Consider the following 19,511-nt stretch of genomic DNA (forward strand, 5'->3'; position numbering starts at 1 on the left):
CTGAGCATCCATCTATGGATTCCATTCTGTTACTAGGCATATACTCTAGTAGTTTAAAGAAGAAAAAAAAAATCCAGTCTATTCTATATGTAAAAATAAATTTTAATACTTGTTTTTTAAAATTACAAATTCTTTCCCTTTTCTCCCCTTCTCTCTTTTGAGAAGCAAGAAATTCAATATAGACATTTCCATATTAGTCATATTGTGGAAAAAAAGTAGACCTAAAAATAAAGCAACAACCTGAAGAAAAATAAAGTGAAAATAGTACCCTTCAGTCTGTATTCCGGCATCATTAGTTCTCTGGGGCTTAAGGTGTCTTGCTTCATTGTATTTCTGAGAATTGCTAAGTCATTCATAGCTAATTATCTTTTTTTTTTTTTTTTTTTTTTTTTTTTACTTTGCATCATCTTAAGGAAGTTTTTCTAGGTTTTTCTGAGACCATTCTGCTCATTTCTTCCCCCCTCCACTTAATAGTATTTTTTCCAATTACATGTAAAGATAGTCTTCAAAAGTCATTATTGTAAGATTTTGAATTCCACATTTTTCTCCCTTTCTTATTTCCTTCCCTCCTCCACAAAACAGCAATCTAATATATACTATATAATGTACATTTGTGTTAAATATATTTCCATATTAATCATGTTGTGAAAGAAAAATTAGAACAAAAGGGAAAAACCATGTTAAACATTTCTTTTAGTACAATATTTCATTATTCTTATAGCACAATAGTATTCCATTATAATCATGTATCACAATTTGTTCATTATAATTACATATCATAATTTGTTCTCCAATTGATGGGCATGCCCTCAATTTCTAATTCTTTTCTACCAGAAAAGAGCTGCTACAAATATTTTTGAACATCTAGGTTTTTTTCTTTTTTTAAAAAAAATCTCTTGGATACAGATCTAGTAGTGGTATTGTTAGTTGATCATCCACCTTATGAATGTATGCAGTTATTTACAAAGATGACTAGGGAAGATAACATAGTACAGAAAATTTCACTACACAATACATTTCTATTATTGGTGGATTAGATACATATATTTTTACATGAAGACTAGATGGGAAGTTCCAGAGAATCAGGATGATTTTTTTATCCTTTTTTTCTTAAACCCTTTGTTATAGTAGACACTAAATAATATTTGTTGAATGAATGGACAACATATTATGTTATAAGACCAAACTTAAACTGTGGGTTGCTACCCCATTTCATTATTATGCAAATTTGCTTTGTCTTTAATAAATGATAAAAGGTTTACCAGATAATCATTTCAGAATAAGTTTCTTTATGATTTATTATCAGCAAATGTTTGATTTGTATATTTATTTTATGTACTTATACTCAGGATGGTATAAAAATTTCTCAGATGAAAAGAGGTTGGGAATGGGATAAACTTTTAATCTTTGCTCTAAGAGACAGTGTTTTCTAGGATAGGTACACCTCAGCACCTCTGTCCAGATAAATGCTTGCTTTTATGAAAAAGTCTAACAAAATAGTTACTTGAGATGGTGATGGTAAATTTAGTATTTGGGAGTGGTTATAAGTGGTTAGGGATCACATAGACTGGGCTAGAATGCCTCAATGCAATCTAGTCCACTCCCACATTATACAGAATAAAAAGTTGGAGGCTTAGGAATGTTGAGATAACATGGGTTAAGTATCAAAAGATGGTATTTGAATCTAGATCCTTTGGTTCCAGAACATTTACTCATTCAAGTGTTTGTCATTCTAGTGAGCCAGCTTGCTTCTGTCTGGCACCCAAGTGTTTCTCTTCTAATGCTCTTCTGGCCTCTCCTTTCCTTACTTTTATTGATTGAAAAAAAGGGGCTTATTAGCCAACTCTAGTTGCATCAGTACAGAGGCAGGACTAACTTCCTGATGGTCAAGGAAAGTAATGCTTGTAGATTTTTCACCTGAATAGCCAGTATTTATCTCTGGAATTTATGTTAATGGCAACCTTAAAGTGAATCATAAATTAAAATGATGAAATCTCCAACAGAAGATTTGTCTAATGAAAATAACAGAAAATCCCAGGAATTCCTTCCTTCTTAAAAAGGCTTAAGGCTCAACACTGAATTTATCTAGCTTGTTTTCATTCTTTATATAATTTTAAATTCTTGATATATACTGTGTTTCTATGGCAAACTGTATTGATGATGTCCTTTCATAGAGGGGAAAAAAAGGGAGATAATTGATACAAAGATTAAATCTGTCAAACATTTATTGAGTTCCTTCTTAAAAGCAAAATATGATAAATATGATAATTTCTGCTTTTATTAAAAAAAAATGAATTGTTACTACCCTAAATGAGGAAAAGTTGAGCAATCTTTTTCCTGTGTAGAGGTCTTAAAAATTATAGTAGCTCTGTGAATCATTTCCTCAGACTCAGAGGACAGTAACATTTCAGAGAGATAGAAAAGCAAGGCAAATTCTCTTAGGCTGCAGTAATTACTTATATGCATATTTTTTGCATGTATGAAATTAGAAATTCAAGATCTGACTTTTTCTTCTTTGAATCTCCAGTGTATAAATAGTTATTTGCTTATGTTGAAATACTCAGTGGATCTGTGACCTCATCAAGTAGATCACAGGCATCCTTTTCTGACATCCTGCCCAGTTCATCCATAGCCTTCCCTAAATCTACTATAGGGTATCCAAACTATGCATTATTTTCTTTTGACATCCTCCGGATAACATTTGAACATATTGTTTGTTTATATATAGCAGTTATCTCTTATTCTGTCCCTATGACCAACCCTTCTATTTTTTCAACCATATATTATTTGGATAACATTTTTTGTTTAAGTTCACACCCACCTTGTGCCATTCCATTACTTTTTGAGTGATGTTTGTTTTTTAGTTCTTTAGAAATTAGTGTTCCATGTTGGAACTTGGGGGCAGCTGGGCCAGAAGCCCCTTAAATGTAAGGACTGTTTTATTTGCCATTTTACACCCAGCACAGAATATCAGATATACAGCAGGTACTAATAAATGTTGGCTGATTTATATAACAATATTTATAGAATATTGGTATTGAAAAGTCTGACTTATAATAGGAATGTAGTAAATATTTTACAAATTAACTTGAATCAATGGGAATGGAAAGGAAAGATTAATTAAAAGATATAATGAAGGAATAGAAAATTTGTTTACTTGCTGCAGAGTATGAGTGGAAAGAAGTTTAAGACGATTTAACTTTTTAAATGAGTATAAAACATAAGGAGACAGATTTCAATTCACTGTTGAAGGTAGAATTTCCTAATAATTAGAGCTATCAAAAAATGGAATGGATTTCTTTATTTAGTAGTGAATACCATATCATTAGAAAAGTACAAGCAAAAGCTGTGATGAAAATTTGTCAAGAATGCTGAACTTCCACATAACTTTCATTTTGATATCTTCAGATTATTACCACCAAGCTAAGCAGTTACCTCTAAGAGGACCCTTTTGCATCATTAGTCCTATCATACTATTTCTTCATTAGCTAAAAATCTTTTGTTGAATTTAGGTGATTTTTTGATAGTTTAGGAAGAGACTGTTGAACTTGAACAGAAGACCAAAAGTGTCAGTTTCAAATTTTGATAGTCCATTATGTCATAGGACCCCAGCTTGTAAAATTTTTTGCCTTGTTGTTCTTGAATTTTTGTTTATTTTATCAGTCTGATCTTCCTTCCCCTTAATTTATGAACATCAGCGAACACACCTTTAAAATAAATGCTTTTCCCACTTGATATATTTAACTTCTAATATAATAAGAAATTTATGTTAGGTTAATGTTTTTCATCTGTTTTGAGTAATGACCAGATCTTTATCTTGGGAAAATGGTTAGATTATGATAATGATTGTAGCCTGGAAAATGTATCCATTGAAATCTACTACAATTACTAAAATAGTTGGACAAGAAATAGCTTGCCTTAATGAAGGTAGCCTATCTATATTAGACCTAAAACCATATTATAAAGCAATGGTCATTAAAACTATTTGGTACTGGTTATGAAGTAGAGTAGTGAATCAATGGAATAGGTTAGGTTCACAAGATATAATAGTCATTTTGCCTACCAGTTTGAGAGAATTGTTCAGTTATGCTGCAGATTTTGAATTAGAAATCTTTAGAAGAATTGAAAGACCTTTGAAAGACTTTTTTCCAATATTCTGTAATTCCCAGGGAGCACTAGTGAACAGGTCAAGCCAAGATATCAATCATACCTTCCTTCTTTTCTCCCTCCCTCTTTCCCCTCCCAAGAAATTCATAGAATGTTAGAATACTAAGAAATAAAGAATGGAATTACATTTAGATTTTGTATTTATATATTACTTAGCTCCCTTTGTGATTCTTAAAGGCAAGTGAAATTCTTAAAGGAGGTTTGTTTTTCCTTCTCTTCCTGTTAAAATGTGAGCATTTCATCATCTTTTAGCCCATTGTAGTTTCTCAAATTTATATTTGCCTTTCTAGATTTCTTTCGGCTTCCATGTTTTCCTTTTAGACTTTAGTTTCAGTTTGCATCTTTGCATCAAGAACTGGGTTGTTAAACCTTTTATCTTTTGCCTTTTGAAATATGGTATTACAAATTATCTCTTCTTTATAGTTGTTGGCACCATAGTTTTATGTGATTCTGATCGATTTCTTGGTACATTACATTTTTCTTAGGATATTTTTTCTTTGACTTGAAATCTCTGGGTTTTGCCTATGATCTTTCTGGCTGATTTCAAGGGTTTTTTCCCCATTGCCTAGTGATGATTGGTAAGTTTTTTCTGCTCTCACTTTGTCCTGTCATTGAATAAATAAATATTTTTAAAATGTTAAACTTTATTTTTTGAAATATGATTTCTTGGGGTTTTATCTGGTTATGATTTTATCCACTCTTAGAGTTCTGCATTTTATAATAGAGTGTGAGATTGACTAATTAACCTACATATAGGCATCCAAGCAACCAACAAATATGAGCACTGACTGATACATGAGACTAGGCCTTCTGATTTTGAGTCAAGTATTCTGTCCTCATCATATGATGTATCTTTTGGGGTGAAGTGGTGGTAGGTAGCATTGTTGAATTTAAATTTTTGAGAAAGATTTAATTTCTTAATAATTCTTGTTATTCTTTCTGTTTTTCCAGGTTGTATAAGTTAAAATGAATAAATTGCGGCAAAGTTTTAGGAGAAAGAAAGATGTCTATGTTCCTGAGGCCAGTCGTCCACATCAATGGCAAACAGATGAAGAGGGTGTTCGTACTGGAAAGTGTAGTTTTCCAGTTAAGGTAAGAATCAGTGTTATAGGAGAGCCTATTTTCTTGTCAAAGCTAGCTGGTAAACTTTACTTGTATGTAATAGGCAAATCAAATTTTAAAAAGGTTAAAATCAGGTACTTAGCAGAGACCACAATGAGATACGCAGGACAGGTGTCTATCCTTAGTACAATATTCACAGATGAAAAAGAGGAGTCTTCAGTTTGCCTAAGGAGGGGCAAACTAGCTTAGATTTGAAATGAAGAAGATCAAATTCTTGCTATTAATGGGATTAAGCTTTGCAAGAGGCCCCTGCTTTTCTAGCCTGTGTAAGAGGGGGAAATTAGTCTTTAAAAAAGAGAAGCTTACATTAAAGTTTGTTTTAGTTCTAATATTCTATGAATTTGTTTACTATAACATACTTCCTAATACACATAAAAGTGTTAGGTTTTAGAAAGATTAAAACAAAGGATTTTTTTTTTTTTTTACCAACCCTGTAGTTTGTTCTAAATGTATTCACAAACTTTGTTTTGTTTTTAAATTTTTATCATAAAGTACCAGTAATTTAGAAATTTGTTCTTTAGATTTCCCTTGTCCTAGTCATTTTGTTATGGAAATAAATATAGGTTTTAGCTTCAAAGACCTGAATTATATTTTTGATCAAACTGAAATTAAACTTAATCAGTTACCATTGATTTAGTTTAGAAGTTTTTGTTAGGAGCAGCTAGATGGCACAATGGATTGAGGACCAGCCCTGAAATCAGGAGGACCTGAGTTCAGATGTGACCTCAGACACTTAACATCTCCTGGCTGTGTGCCCTTGGGCAAGTAACTTAACCCCAATAATCTCAGCCAAAAAAAAAAAGTATTTGTTAAACTTCCTTATATCAACTAGTTATCCTTCATTTAAGTCACATCAAGTACTTTTAAGAAGGATTCATTATTTTACATTAAATTGAGGAGTTAAATCGTTTGTATTGATTTATATATATTCTAGCAAGTTTTATGACATTGTGAATCTCTTTTCATTTTCTTGTTACTCTTTCTTAAAAACCCAAATGAAACTCAGAATAAGGTTTCAGAAATGAGAAAAAATCGTATGTATTAAAAAATATTATTTATTGGTTAGGCAATCCATCAGTAGTTATATCTTGAGTAAGTGCTACAGTTAACTAATGAAAAGAAAGAATTCGACTATGCAAAATCTTTTTTTTTAATAGCAGTATTCCCCCTGGTAATCCTGTAGGACAAGAATCATGAACAAGAGGAATCATATACAGAGAATGAGATAAAACAGGTAGATAATCCATGTATTTTATACAAATTTATGCAGAACATGAAAATAACCAGAGGGAAGTATCCTGCATCATAGGTGAAGCCTTTATGGAAAGACATGACTAGAAATCACACTAGATGAAAAAGTGTAACTATATTGTAATCTACATTTGTAAAACAAGTACCTGTGGTAATAAGATCATGGATCCTTATATTAAATATTAAATTATGCCTCTAAAATGAAAAAAAAATTTTTTTCCATTCATTTGTCATAGATTTAGTTGATATAAACTTAATTTGTGAAGTTTTTTTCTTTTTTTTTTTTTTTAGCAGAAAAATACTTATAGAATATTAATATTCTAATTGAAATCCATAGCAGTAGCTGGGAATAAGAAAGCCACAGCCTAATCACCTAATGTGATACTGGTCCATTTGAAAATATTTGATCTTTTGATTTAAAAAGTGAAATGTTTAAAAGTATAAAGTTAGAATTTATGTATTTACAGATAGTGAATGTATTGTGTAGCATTCTAAAGACATGGTTCTAAGGATCTGTTAAGAAATATATAGTTTATTATTGTTTAATATGAGATAAAATATAATGCACTGTTTTTTCTATAATTCTCACATGCATAGAAAACTGAACCAGAGAATCTGGGCTTCACAAAGAGGAAATGAGTGTTATAAACTGGAAATAGCTTACCTGTCTGGAATGGGTTAGAGGCTCTTAGTTTAAATCTTCTTGAATCCTTCCCCATTGCTTCTATCAAAAACAGTTTTGAACCTGAAATAATTTTTTAATAGGTTTGAAATAGATTTATTCTGAACATACCTGGCTCAGTGGTTGCTTGCTTTTTATCACTCCTCGAGTGATTCTAGAGATCCTGTCCAGCCTTTAACTAAAGTGTATTTGGTGAGTGAGGTACTTATTATAAATTAGAATTAGGTTGCTTGGGAAGCAGATCTGACAGGGCGAGATGGGAAGATTGATCCTACAGTTGTCTAAGGAAGTGCAACTCGGCTTTCATTGCAGTTGAAGTTAAAGTGTACCTTCATGGGCAGAGTGTGTGGTCTGAAGGTTTATAAAATGGGTGCTATTTCACGTTTACCATTTCACTGGGTTTGAACCATTAAAATTTCTCTTGTCCAGACATTACTTTGCATCTGGGCTAAGACCCATTTTATCTTCTAAAAACTGAGAAACAAAACTATATCTGTATTTAAACATTTGCTTGAGTGTATTTACTTTATTATAAAAATGTTTTTAATCTTTGTTTTTAAGCAACTTGGAAATAGTTCATACTAAAATTGTCAGTGCCAAAAAAATCTGGCATTTTATTTTACATTACAATTTGAAACATTGTGGGATAGTAATTATATGTACCAATTAAACTGCTGGGTAAGTCACTTCTGGGCTATAGAAATATCACTTATGATATTTGGCACAGATTACAAGTGAATTTCCAACTAATTTAATCTCTGCTGTTGTATGTTGACATTCTAGTGATTAGATATAAAAAAGACTGAGTATTCTATTATAGTAAACAGTAAATAAGTTAAGTTTTTGTATATGTTCACAGTTGTAACTTGTATCTGCTTACTGTTCTACAGATTAGCATCATAGTGTCAACTCTTATTTCCAGAGATAATGAATTGTTATAACTGAAATAATATTTGCCCCAGGACCTTTATTTGAATTATCAATTCAGTTATACTAAGATTCTGTTTGTGTTAGATACTAAATTTTGGCGGCTATTAAGACACTAGGAACAATGTAAGGCCATTGCATTGTGATCCAATGAAAGTGTTGGATCATCTGATTGTATGTCATAATATAAGTTAAAATGAATACCATTGAATCCATCGTGGAGGTCAGATGTGTCTTCAGATTTTGTGAAAATTGAGCTAGGAGTAATGCGAAATGTAGTCCAACATAAGTATATTAGTTATGTTTGTAATTGACCCAATTATTTTAGCACACTAATAAATGAAGTGGTAGTTATCTTACTGTCTTAGTTTAGAACTATAGAAAATATGCTACCTAATGTTTAATAGTTGCCGGGAAGCATTCCAGCATGATCAAATAGGGCTAACTAGATGGCAAGTTGGATGTATGAGCAGTAAAAGTACATATTTATTCTGACCATATTTGTTTAGACTAAATCTTATCCTTTTGAGTGACCTTCCAGATGGCATTTGGGGATCAGATCTTTCAAGGATTAAAAATGCCATTTTGTGTGTTAAACAAAATAGTCAAGAACATTCGAAATAGAGCTCACACTAATAACTAAGCTACCCCATGCTAGTAATGATTTATTCAGTGGTCTAATATATGTGCTCAGCATTCTTTGGTGCAAAATACATAAGTACATACTTAAAGAAAACACTAGACAGGAACAGATAGCCTTTCACAGCCTCTTTCATTACTGTGGTTTTTAGTGGTACACTGAAATACTGCAAAATTGTTAGCTGTATGCCCTTGGAATCAGGAAACATGGGTTTGAATCCCACATCAGACATTTAGTGGTTGTGGGATTGTGAAAAAGTCACTTAACTTCTCAGAGGCTGTAGTGAAGGAAACACAACACAAACATTAAGATATTATAAATGGGTTATTATTTTTCATAGTCATACAACTGAGATGGATAGGTAATAGAAAATTCTAATTTACTTGGAGCATTAAGCATATTAAGTATAGAAATATATATTGCCCAAAGTGTCTAATAGCTTCATGAAAAATATCTTGCATATAAAGTCCAAAGAAAAGAAACAGTTTTTATTGATAGTAAAGTTTAAAAATTTCTATTACTAGCCAACATACAGCGACAGGTTCATTTTATCAGTCAAAATTCTGAGAGCCCTCTTACTGAAATACTATACTAAGTTACATATAAGGATTTAATCTAATTGTCCAGACTGTTTAAACCAAATGGATAAAAGACATATCTAGATTATTCAGTCTTGTTCAACTGGCTGAATTTGGCTTAGATTATACAATGCAGAAGTATAGTGCAATAATAGTGTAGTTTAGTCTTGTGTGTTTTAAGTTACAAACTAGTTCATAGTGCTATCAACTCCAAAGGTAATGTTTTCATCTATAATACAAAAGAAAACTGTATAACAGTCGTATAACGTCTGTATTCATAGAATTATGATAAGAGGAATCATTATCCAGTTGAAACTAATTCAAATGAAGAAACTGAGCTGGTGAAGTCATTTGCCCAAAGTGACTTAGTAATTATTAGCAGTGGTAGGAGTATAATTTGGGTTTCAACTTGCTTCAGCACTTTTTCTTAGCTTATTGTGTCATCATTTTCCACTCACACTTGGGTATGACATGGAGGTAGGGTTGGGGTGAGGATGGTCTGGGGAAGAAAATGTGTATGTCCCAGGGAATAGAAACTTTGAATATATGAAAGTTTGAGTCTAAAGTATAATGAATGACTTTCCCCCCCTCTTTGATTAGCTTGATCCTTAAGGGCTACATGTGAGCAAAAACATAACAATTCATTCATAATATAGTAGTACAACTCGGTGAATCTGAGTAGTGTGGTTTTTTTATTTTTTAATGAGCTACCTTATACCTAGAAAAATGTTTCTATAATCCAAAAATTTTAGACATAGTCACTGTTTTCTCAGGTAATCTGGTTTTTGTATTGGTAGATATAATATAATCTTATTTTAATGAAAAGTTGGAGACCTTAGTTGAGAATTTTGGTTATAATATTAAGTACAATATAATTTCTGTTTTTATTGAAGTGGGATGCTCTTGTCATTTTCTGCTGAGCAGAATTTGACTAAGCCACATATTTGTATTTTACATAAACCAGTTATTAATGTTTAGAGCTAGAAAAAGGACTTTAGAGATCATCTAAGTCAGTAGACACTCCACCTCACCTTTCACCCCTACCTTTTTTGGAGATGCTTAAGATTCTACCATAGTGGTGAACCTGTGTAACTGGAATTTAGGCTTTCTGATTGTCCTTTGTACATTGTCCCAGTGCATTGTCTCAGTCTTTTGTATAGATAAATAGGTGCTTTTATTTTATTTTATTTATTTATTTAATAGCCTTTTATTTACATGTTATATGTATGGGTAACTTTACAGCATTGACAATTCCCAGCCTCTTGTTCCATTTTTCCCCCTCTTTCCCCTACCCCCTCCCCCAGATGGCAGGATGACCAGTAAATGTTAAATGTATTAAAATATAAATTAGATACACAATAAGTATACATGACCAACCCATTATTTTGCTGTACAAAGAGAATCAGACTCTGAAATATTGTACAATTAGCCTGTGAAGGAAATCAAAAATGCAGGCGGGCAAAAATATGGGGATTGGGAATTAAATGTAATGGTTCTTAGTCATCTCCCAGAGTTCTTTTGCTGGGCGTAGCTGGTTCAGTTCATTACTGATCCATTGGAAATGATTTGGTTGATCTCATTGCTGAGGATGGCCAAGTCCATCAGAATTGGTCATCATATAGTATTGTTGTTGAAGTATATAATCTCTTGGCCCTGCTTGTTTCACTCAGCATCAGTCTATGTAAGTCTCTCCAGGCCTTTCTGAAATTATCCTGTTGGTCATTTCTTACAGAACAGTAATATTCCATAATATTCATATACCACAGTTTATTCAGCCATTCTCCAACTGATGGGCATCCACTCAGTTTCCAGTTTCTAGCCACTACAAAGAGGGCTGCCACAAACATTCGTGCACATACAGATCCTTTTCCCTTCTTTATGATCTCTTTGGGATATAAGCCCAGTAGAAACACTGCTGGATCAAAGGGTATGCACAGTTTGATAACTTTTTTGAACATAGTTCCAAATTGCTCTCTAGAATGGCTGGATGTATTCACAATTCTACCAACAACATGTAAGTGTCCCTGTTTTCCCACATCCCCTCCAACATTCGGCATTATCTTTCCCTGTCATTCTAGTCAATCTGACAGGTGTGTAGTGGTAGCTCAGAGTTGTCTTAACTTGTATTTCTCTGATTAATAATGACTTGGAGCTTCTTTTCATATGGCTAGAAATAGTTTCAATTTCTTCATCTGAGAATTGCCTGTTAATTGCTGGTTAATATTGACCATTTATCAATTGGAGATTGGCTTGATTTCTTATAAATTAGAGTCAATTCTCTATATATTTTGGAAAATAAGGCCTTTATCAGGACCTTTGACTGTAAAAATGTTTTCCCAGTTTATTGCTTCCCTTCTAATCTTGTCTGCATTAGTTTTGTTTGTACAAAAACTTTTCAATTTGATATAATCAAAATTTTCTATTTTGTAATCAGTAATGATCTCTAATTCTTCTTTGGTCATAAATTCCTTCCTCTTCCACAGTTCTGAGAGGTAAACTATGTTCTTCCAATTTATTTATAATCTCATTCTTTATGCCTAGGTCATGAACCCATTTTGACCTTATGGGTGTTAAGTGTGGGTCGCTGCCTAGTTTCTGCCATGCTAATTTCCAATTTTCCCAGCAATTTTTATCAAATACTGAGTTCTTATCCCAAAAACTGGGGTCTTTGGGTTTGTCAAACACTAGGTTAAATAGGTGATTTTAATATCAAGATAGATAGGAACCCCTTCAAACTTCTTCCTCTGTGCTTCATCTATGAGGATAATTGCTGCTTATGTGTCAGCTCTGTTGCAGAGGATGACAAGATAGAACAATTCTTTGAAGGATTTGTTAAGGTCTAATCAATCATTTAGGTGACTTCGTTGTGAAAGTGTAAATGCAGAAGGAGGCAGCAAATTGGATTGGAAAATAAGATTTGGAGTTACAAAGTGAAAGAGATCAAAGGATTGTAGAATTTTCAGAAATCTTCATGCCTGCATATATCATAAGTATTTTCTTCAATAAAAGTCAGAAAATATGGACATGATAAATACCAAACAATGTCACAAAAAATTGTTGGCATCTAAAAGAAAAACTTACTTGTTATTTAGTGGCTAATTTATGAATCAGCTCTGTGTGTCCAGACAGACCATCAACTAGTTATTCCAAAGGTCAAAATCAGCATTAGATTAGGAGACAAGACAGCAATGACAAGTAGACACTTAACATAATTAGAGTTGTACCAACTCAATTTATTCAAATATACTAATGGTGATGAAAAATGAGAAATGAATAAAGAAAAGATGTTGCTTCTAATTATCATAATTTGTCCAGTTTATTCAACTTTAAAAAAGTTTGGATAAAGCAGTCATCACAACAAGGAAAACACAGCAGGAACCACCTTAGCCAAAAAATAATCTTTTCCAAGCTGAGTGATGTGACAGCCCTGGATAATTTAAACTATAAATTCACTTGCAGAATATTTCAAGAAGGATGATGGGAGCATTATTATCTCAAAAAAAAAATGGGAATGGGGGAAGGGGAAATCAAACTTCCTCTGTGTCCTCTGGTTCCATTTTGACTGGCTTGATTTCTATCTTCAGAGCAGAAGGGGCAGGTCATATAAGAGACACAGGGAGGAAGGGAAGACATGCCTCATGCTGAACAGTTTGACTGAAGGGTCAGAGGAGGCTTGTCTCTGCAAAGATTATTTAAAAGTAGTTCTTCATAGAGATTACAAGAATAGATAGGAATAGACAGATTGAAAGCTAACCAGAAAAGGTCAGGATTTGTTTGAGGAATGATATAATGGGCTTAGAATCGTCTCTTTATTTAGGTCCCAACACTTCTTTTGATTAGGGCTAGGGGACAAGAGGAAAAATATGACTCATGCCCATACTGGTAACATAATTTGATGTTGTAATACAATACATTGGTATAGTAAGTTAAAAGCTGTCCAGAGGATAAAAAAAATTGCTTTCTTGCAGGTCCTAATAAAAAGTTTCTTAGAAAGCCAGAAATCTGACTGAGGTGGCTATTCAGACTTTACTTTTAGCTGTAAGGTAGAAAGGAAAAGCTAGGCTGGAGCCTAGTCCCAAAGCATAGAGAAGACAGGTCATGGGAGCATTTTACTAAAAGAGATGAGAATGTCATGGTAGCTTACTTGCATTAGAGGTCCTTTCCATGCATCGTTAGCACCACTCTTAGTAAAATATTTTGAAACACATAAAATGATACCATCTTAGAGGTATGAAGGATATGAATTTAGAGCAGAATGGAACCTCAGAACTCAACTAATTCCTTCCCCTCATTTTATACATGAAAAAGTAGAGAGGCTCAGAGTTAAGTGACTTGTCTAAGATCATACAGGCAGTATTTAAACCTAGGTTTTTAATGTCATATTTTGTAGAGGGCAGGAACTTTGGAGAAGTATGCTTGAAATAAGGCTACTTACAACAAGGTGTTAACTCAGTGGAATTGATGAGATGATGGTTCTTTCTCTCTCTTCTCCCCTCTTTCTTCTCTCTCTTCTCTCTCTCTCTCTCTCACACACACACACACCCACACACACACATTCTGCAGAGATTCCCACTGAAGGTTTCTGATGTGAACCCTGAAATCTTTCTTCTTGAAGGAATGAATAGTAGGATAAGCCCATAAGGAAAACCGGAGTTGAGATCTGGCCCCAGACAATTTCCAGTTATTTAATCCCGGGCAAATTTCATGGCCTCTTTCTGCCTCCATTTCTTCCTCTTGATGAGGATCAAATGAGATAATATTTGTGAAGTGTTTTGCAAAACTTAAAGTGCTATATAAATACTATTAACAATAACTTATTATGTATGGATGGACATGGAAGTTTATACTACTCATGTTTTCATGAAGATAAAAGGGTGGCAAAAGATAAAATCACAGCAGTTTCTAAACCATGTTTCCTGAAAGGTACAGAATAATTATAAAGTTTTCTTGAAACTGATGTTGCTTGTATTATGGAGAGTGGGGAAGGAATTTTTATGTTGCACATAGAAAGTTAAAATCTACCCTTTATAGCCAGATGATCAATTCCAAAAGATGCTACCTTGTTTACTTCACTACACATAGGATATGTTACAGCTACCTGAGGGTGCTCTGCCCAAAGGAATTTAAATTTTGATCCCTGAAACTTTGCAAGATATTTTGCAATCTACAGGCTTTAGACCACGGGCTAAAACCATGTCTTAAATGCAGATCACTCTGGCTCTCATCTATTGATTAATAATAGGATTCAGACCAAGTCATACTTGGTCATTATTTGGGCCCTGATTGACTCAGAATGAATGTAAATAGCGATCTGTTTTGGCCAGAAATTCTGAAGGTCTTTCTTTCGTGTGTGTGTGTGTGTGTGTGTGTGTGTGTGTGTGTGTTTAACTAAATAAAGGAGATCATTCTCTGTCTTATTTCTTACCTTTCTTAATTACTGATTGGGCATTACCTCAAAAACTGAGACCTGTTAAAGACGTTAGCTTAAAATAGACAAAGTCTCCCACTGCTTCCAGGGCTACCTGCAGTTATCCTGGACTAGATCTGGCCACTGGACCTTGATGACTAGAAAAGAAGGTAAGGCTGTTGACTTTGCAGAGCCCTCCCTTGCTTCAATCCAGTTCACTTGCTTGTTATGGCATCACTTCACTGATGTCATGGTCCTCTTGGAGAATGATGCTAACTTTTTCTTTGGTGTGGCACTCATATTCCTTGAAATGGTCATACAGGAATACAGGATACAGATTCCAGAATTCCAGATACAGGAATAGGACTTAAGGTTTCATTATCCCTACCCACTTCCTTTCTTTTAATTTCAAAAGATCCAGTTTAGCAAATTATGATTTTTAAAGAATATTTGGGATCCAGGTTCCATGTCACTTTGTGGGTGAGTGGCAGCACTGTTGATCAGCACTAGTCCAAATAATTTTATTTTATATGCAGTACTTGACGGGGGGTGGGGGAGACAAAGGTGCAGATTTATCTCCTTGTTTGGTGTCATGATGTGTATGGAAAGGCACAGCTACCCATATTTCTGACAGTTAACAGTCATTAGTGCGCTTAAATCTCTACCACAGGAGTTTTTATTGTGGTGTGATGTTGTAGTAGCCAACAAGGAAATAAATTCTGGGGTTGGAAACTTGGTGACAACTGTTAACAGATAATTGTCTCCTGAAGAAACAACACAAGCATAAAAGGTGTCTAGTGTTAATGTGAATATTGAAAAAGATGTCAGACATTACTTATCTGGGAACCATTTAAAGAATATGACACTGCTAGAAATTAGGTTGTAGATGACTATGAACACATGCAAGAGACAGGTGTGCATATCCCAAATTACCTTATGTCTTACATAGGTGTGAATCTCACCAAGAGGGGAAATTTAAAAGTGTGGATGGTGCAGAGCAATTTTTAAAAGTAGTTTTAGCTATCACATTTTAAAGTTTATATTTATTGCATATACTTCAAAATCTTAGAAAGAACTCTTCATGCTTTAACAGCTGTTATCTGAGGAAACAGAAGTGGAGATAATGTACCAGGTAGGGAAACAAACCACTGTGTTTAGAAATCAAAGTCTCAAATATCTGCTTTCTTGGGTCTAAGAAAAGTAAAGAAAGTTGGAGGGGAGTGGAATCTCTATCTCCACTCAGAGTTACTTCTCTGGAGGTGAATTACACTTTTTATCCTGAGTTGTTTGGAATTATCTTGAATCAATCAATGTGCTTTGAAAACTTTAAAGTCCTGTATAAATGTTAACTATAATTACATGTGTGATATGTATCTCTTGGAGAACAATCTTCTCTAAAATTATAGCCATGGTCTGGGAGGAGAGTCTAAGAAACTTAGAGTGTCCTATTGTTACCATGGATCAGATAGTCTTAACTTATATCCAGAGGGTTGACCATGTCATGATGTTTCAGCCATTCATCTGCTTCTTCCAAAACTACATGGTTATGTCTGTCTTTGTGGCCAGGTGAATTATGAGAGGGCTTTTTTTTTTTTTCCATCTAACTAGAGAGTTCAGAAACACTACTATTACTTGATGATTATCACAGCATGAGAAATGATGCCATAGCTTCTGTTCAGTGGTTGCTATTTACTTTTTACTGTGAAGAGATTTCTATATAGCTTGCTTTAATTTGTGAATACTCTTGTTATAGTTCATAGTTTGCCTATCAACATGCTTTTGAGATTCCTGGTTATCTCTTCTCTGGTTGCCTCATCTGTTATTAGAAAAAAGAAAAGGTCCATCTTTTTTTTTTAATTAAATAATATTTTCCCCAATAACATGTAATAATAGTTTTCAGTATTCCTCTTTGTAAGATTTTGAGTTTAAATGTTTCTTTCTTCCTTCTGCCCTCCCCCAGACAACAAACAATCTGATATAGGTTATACATGTATAGTTATTTATGTTAAACGAACTTCCATATTAGTCATGTTGTTAAAGAAGACTCAGAACAAATGGGAAAAACCAGGAGAAAGAGAAAAATCCAAAAAAAACAAAAAAATGTGAAATAGTATGCTTCCATCCACATTCAGCCTTCATAGTTCTCTCTGGATTCCATGGGTATTTTTCATCCAAAGTTTATTAGAATTGCTTTGGATCACTGAACTACTGAGAAAAGTTAAGTCTATCATAGTTGTCATCACGTAATTTTACTGTTACCCTGTACAATATTCTTTTAGTTCTGTTCACTTCCCTGAGCATTTAGTTCATGTAAGTCTCTCCAGGCTTTTCTGAAGTCAACCTGGGCATAATTTCTTATAGAACAATAATATTCCATTACAATCATATAGCATAATTTATTCAGCCATTCTCCAGTTGATGAGCATTCATTCACTTTCCAGTTCCTTGCCACTACAATAAAACTGTTAATAAAAAGGAAAAACATAGATGATAAAAAGACCCACATGTGCAAAAATGCTACAAACATTTTTGTACATATGCGTCTTTTTTTCTTCTTTTATGATCTCTTTGGGAGATAGAACCAATAGTGCTGTGGTGGAATCAAAGGATATGCACAGTTTGATAGCTCTTTGGTCATAGTTATAAATTGTTCTTTAGAATGGCTAGATCAGTTCACAATTTTAGCAACCAATGCATTAGTGTCCTTAGTTTTCCCACATGTTCTCCAACATTTATCAATATCCTTTCCAGTCACCTTAGCCAGTCAGGTGTGAGGTAATACGTCAAGAGCTTTTTTAATTTGGATTTCTCTCATCAATAGTAATTTAGAGCCTTTTTAAAATATGACTATAAATGGCTTTAGTTTCTTTCTCTGAAAATTGCCTGTTCATATCCTTTGACCATTTATCAACTGGGAAATGACTTGTATTCTTTTAAATTTGAGTCAGTTTTCTATATATTTTAGAAATGAACCCTTTATCAAAAGACTGGTTGTAAAAAGTTTTTCTCAACTTTCTGTTTCCCTTCTAATCTTGGCTGCATTGGTCTTGTTTATGCAAATTACATGTAATTTAGTGTAATCAAATTTTTTTGATATTTTATTTTTTCAGATTATACATGTACACTCACTATTTATATAGTACATTTAATGTAATCAGCATTATCCATTTTGTATTTCAAAATGTCCTCAAGTTCTTCTTTGGTCATAAATTCTTCCCTTCTCCAAAGATCTGAAAATGTAAACCATAATTGAGAAGAACTTGCATTCTGGGTTATCCTATGCCTAATTTAAATAGTCATCCTCTTACTTCCCTCCCCCCTTCCTATCCTCTGACTTTTTAACTGAGGCTAGAACTCACAGGATCATAGACCTCAAGAGGCCATCTAGTTCAAAATATATAAAACTTTGGTTAATTTGATTAGAGAAAAGAAAGAAGAAAATCAAACTACTGGAAGCAAAAATGAAAAATGAAGAATTCACCACCAATGAACAAGAAATTAAAGTAATAATTAGGAGTTATTTTGCCCAATTATATGCCAATATATCTAATAATCTAAGTGAAATGGGGGAATATTCATAAAATATAAATTGCTCAGATTAACAAAAGATAAAATGCTTAAATGACCCCATTTTAGCAAAAGAAATTGAACAAGTCATCCATGAACTTCCTACCCCAAAATCTCCAGGGCTGGATGAATTTACAAGTTAATTCTACCAAACCTTTAAAGAACAATGAATTCCAATACTGTATAACCTATTTGGAAAAAGAGCTTTGTCCAAGGTCACCCAGGTAATAAAAATCTGAGTTGGGATTTTGCATCCACACCCCTGTCTCCAGAACCAGAGAAGCAGCACATGTAGTTCCATGACTGGGGGACTAGTCTGCAAGAGTCTGCAAGGCTGAGGACAGAGTAATGTTTGTTGCAGGTTCCACAGCAGGCGTTCTTCTTTTTCTGCAGCTGCAGATCAGACCTATAGCAGAGGCTGTGGTCTGGCGATCACTGTTATTTTTGGACGCGGGCTTCCCCTGCTCCTTGGTGACAAATTGTCAAAAAGCAGTGGTTGAAAAAAATAATAATTTTTAAAAGGGTAGTATTGCTGGTGATGTTTAGATTAGAATTATGGGGTGTATGTGTGTATATGTTGTTGTTATTGTTGTTGTTGGCGGTGGCAGCGACCCAGTTGAGCTCAAGGCTGTTTTTGTCTTGCTAAATTCTAACCCAAACTGTGCTTTCAGTCATGCCACTTAGTTTTTGTTGTTATTTGGTGCTGCAGGTATTCATTTTTGCCTAAAGGAAAAAAACATCAGTAAAAAAAATTTAACTAGAACTCAAATAATTGGATTCTCAGGTCAAAATTATTTTGGTCCATACCATTTTCATAGCTAGAAGGCAATTAACATAAAAGTGAAGATGCTTTTATTTTATTTTATTCAGAAAGGCAATATATCTTGGAGTCTGTTTTTGATCCCGTTTTTATACCGTGTGCTTTATTCTCCAAGCATTCTAGCCAATCAAGATTTTGTTATTATTTTGAGTAGTAGTGACTTAACTTCATAAGACAAGACATATTAGAAGAAGGTTGCAGCTATAGGGTTTTTTCCTCCCGTATTACACAATAGTAACTGAATTAAAAAATATTTTAATCACTATGGTCAAGGGATGGTTATTTGGTTCTTCTGGTTTGATATTGATAATTTTGGCTAATTGAGTCTTCTGCTCTATAGAAAATTTTCT

General features: G+C 33.5%; 1 protein-coding gene across 6 annotated transcripts in view; it reads left to right on the forward strand.

The window, feature by feature from the left end:
- The first annotated feature begins 5,095 nt into the window (after nucleotides 1-5,095).
- NUMB (NUMB endocytic adaptor protein) overlaps nucleotides 5,096-19,511 on the forward strand; it is a 94,534-nt gene continuing 80,118 nt past the window's right edge. For 4 of the 6 annotated variants that reach the window (XM_031952562.1, XM_031952563.1, XM_023502290.2 and 1 more), the window contains exon 1: nucleotides 5,096-5,259. In XM_031952562.1, coding sequence (XP_031808422.1) covers nucleotides 5,134-5,259 — 126 coding nt within the window. In that variant the 5' untranslated portion in view covers nucleotides 5,096-5,133. The remainder of the gene's footprint in view (nucleotides 5,260-19,511) is intronic. The other 2 variants (XM_023502297.2, XM_003756266.3) reach the window with 1 other exon arrangement.

Source organism: Sarcophilus harrisii, chromosome 2 (genome assembly GCF_902635505.1).
Source record: "Sarcophilus harrisii chromosome 2, mSarHar1.11, whole genome shotgun sequence".
Taxonomy (NCBI): Eukaryota; Metazoa; Chordata; class Mammalia; order Dasyuromorphia; family Dasyuridae; genus Sarcophilus; species Sarcophilus harrisii.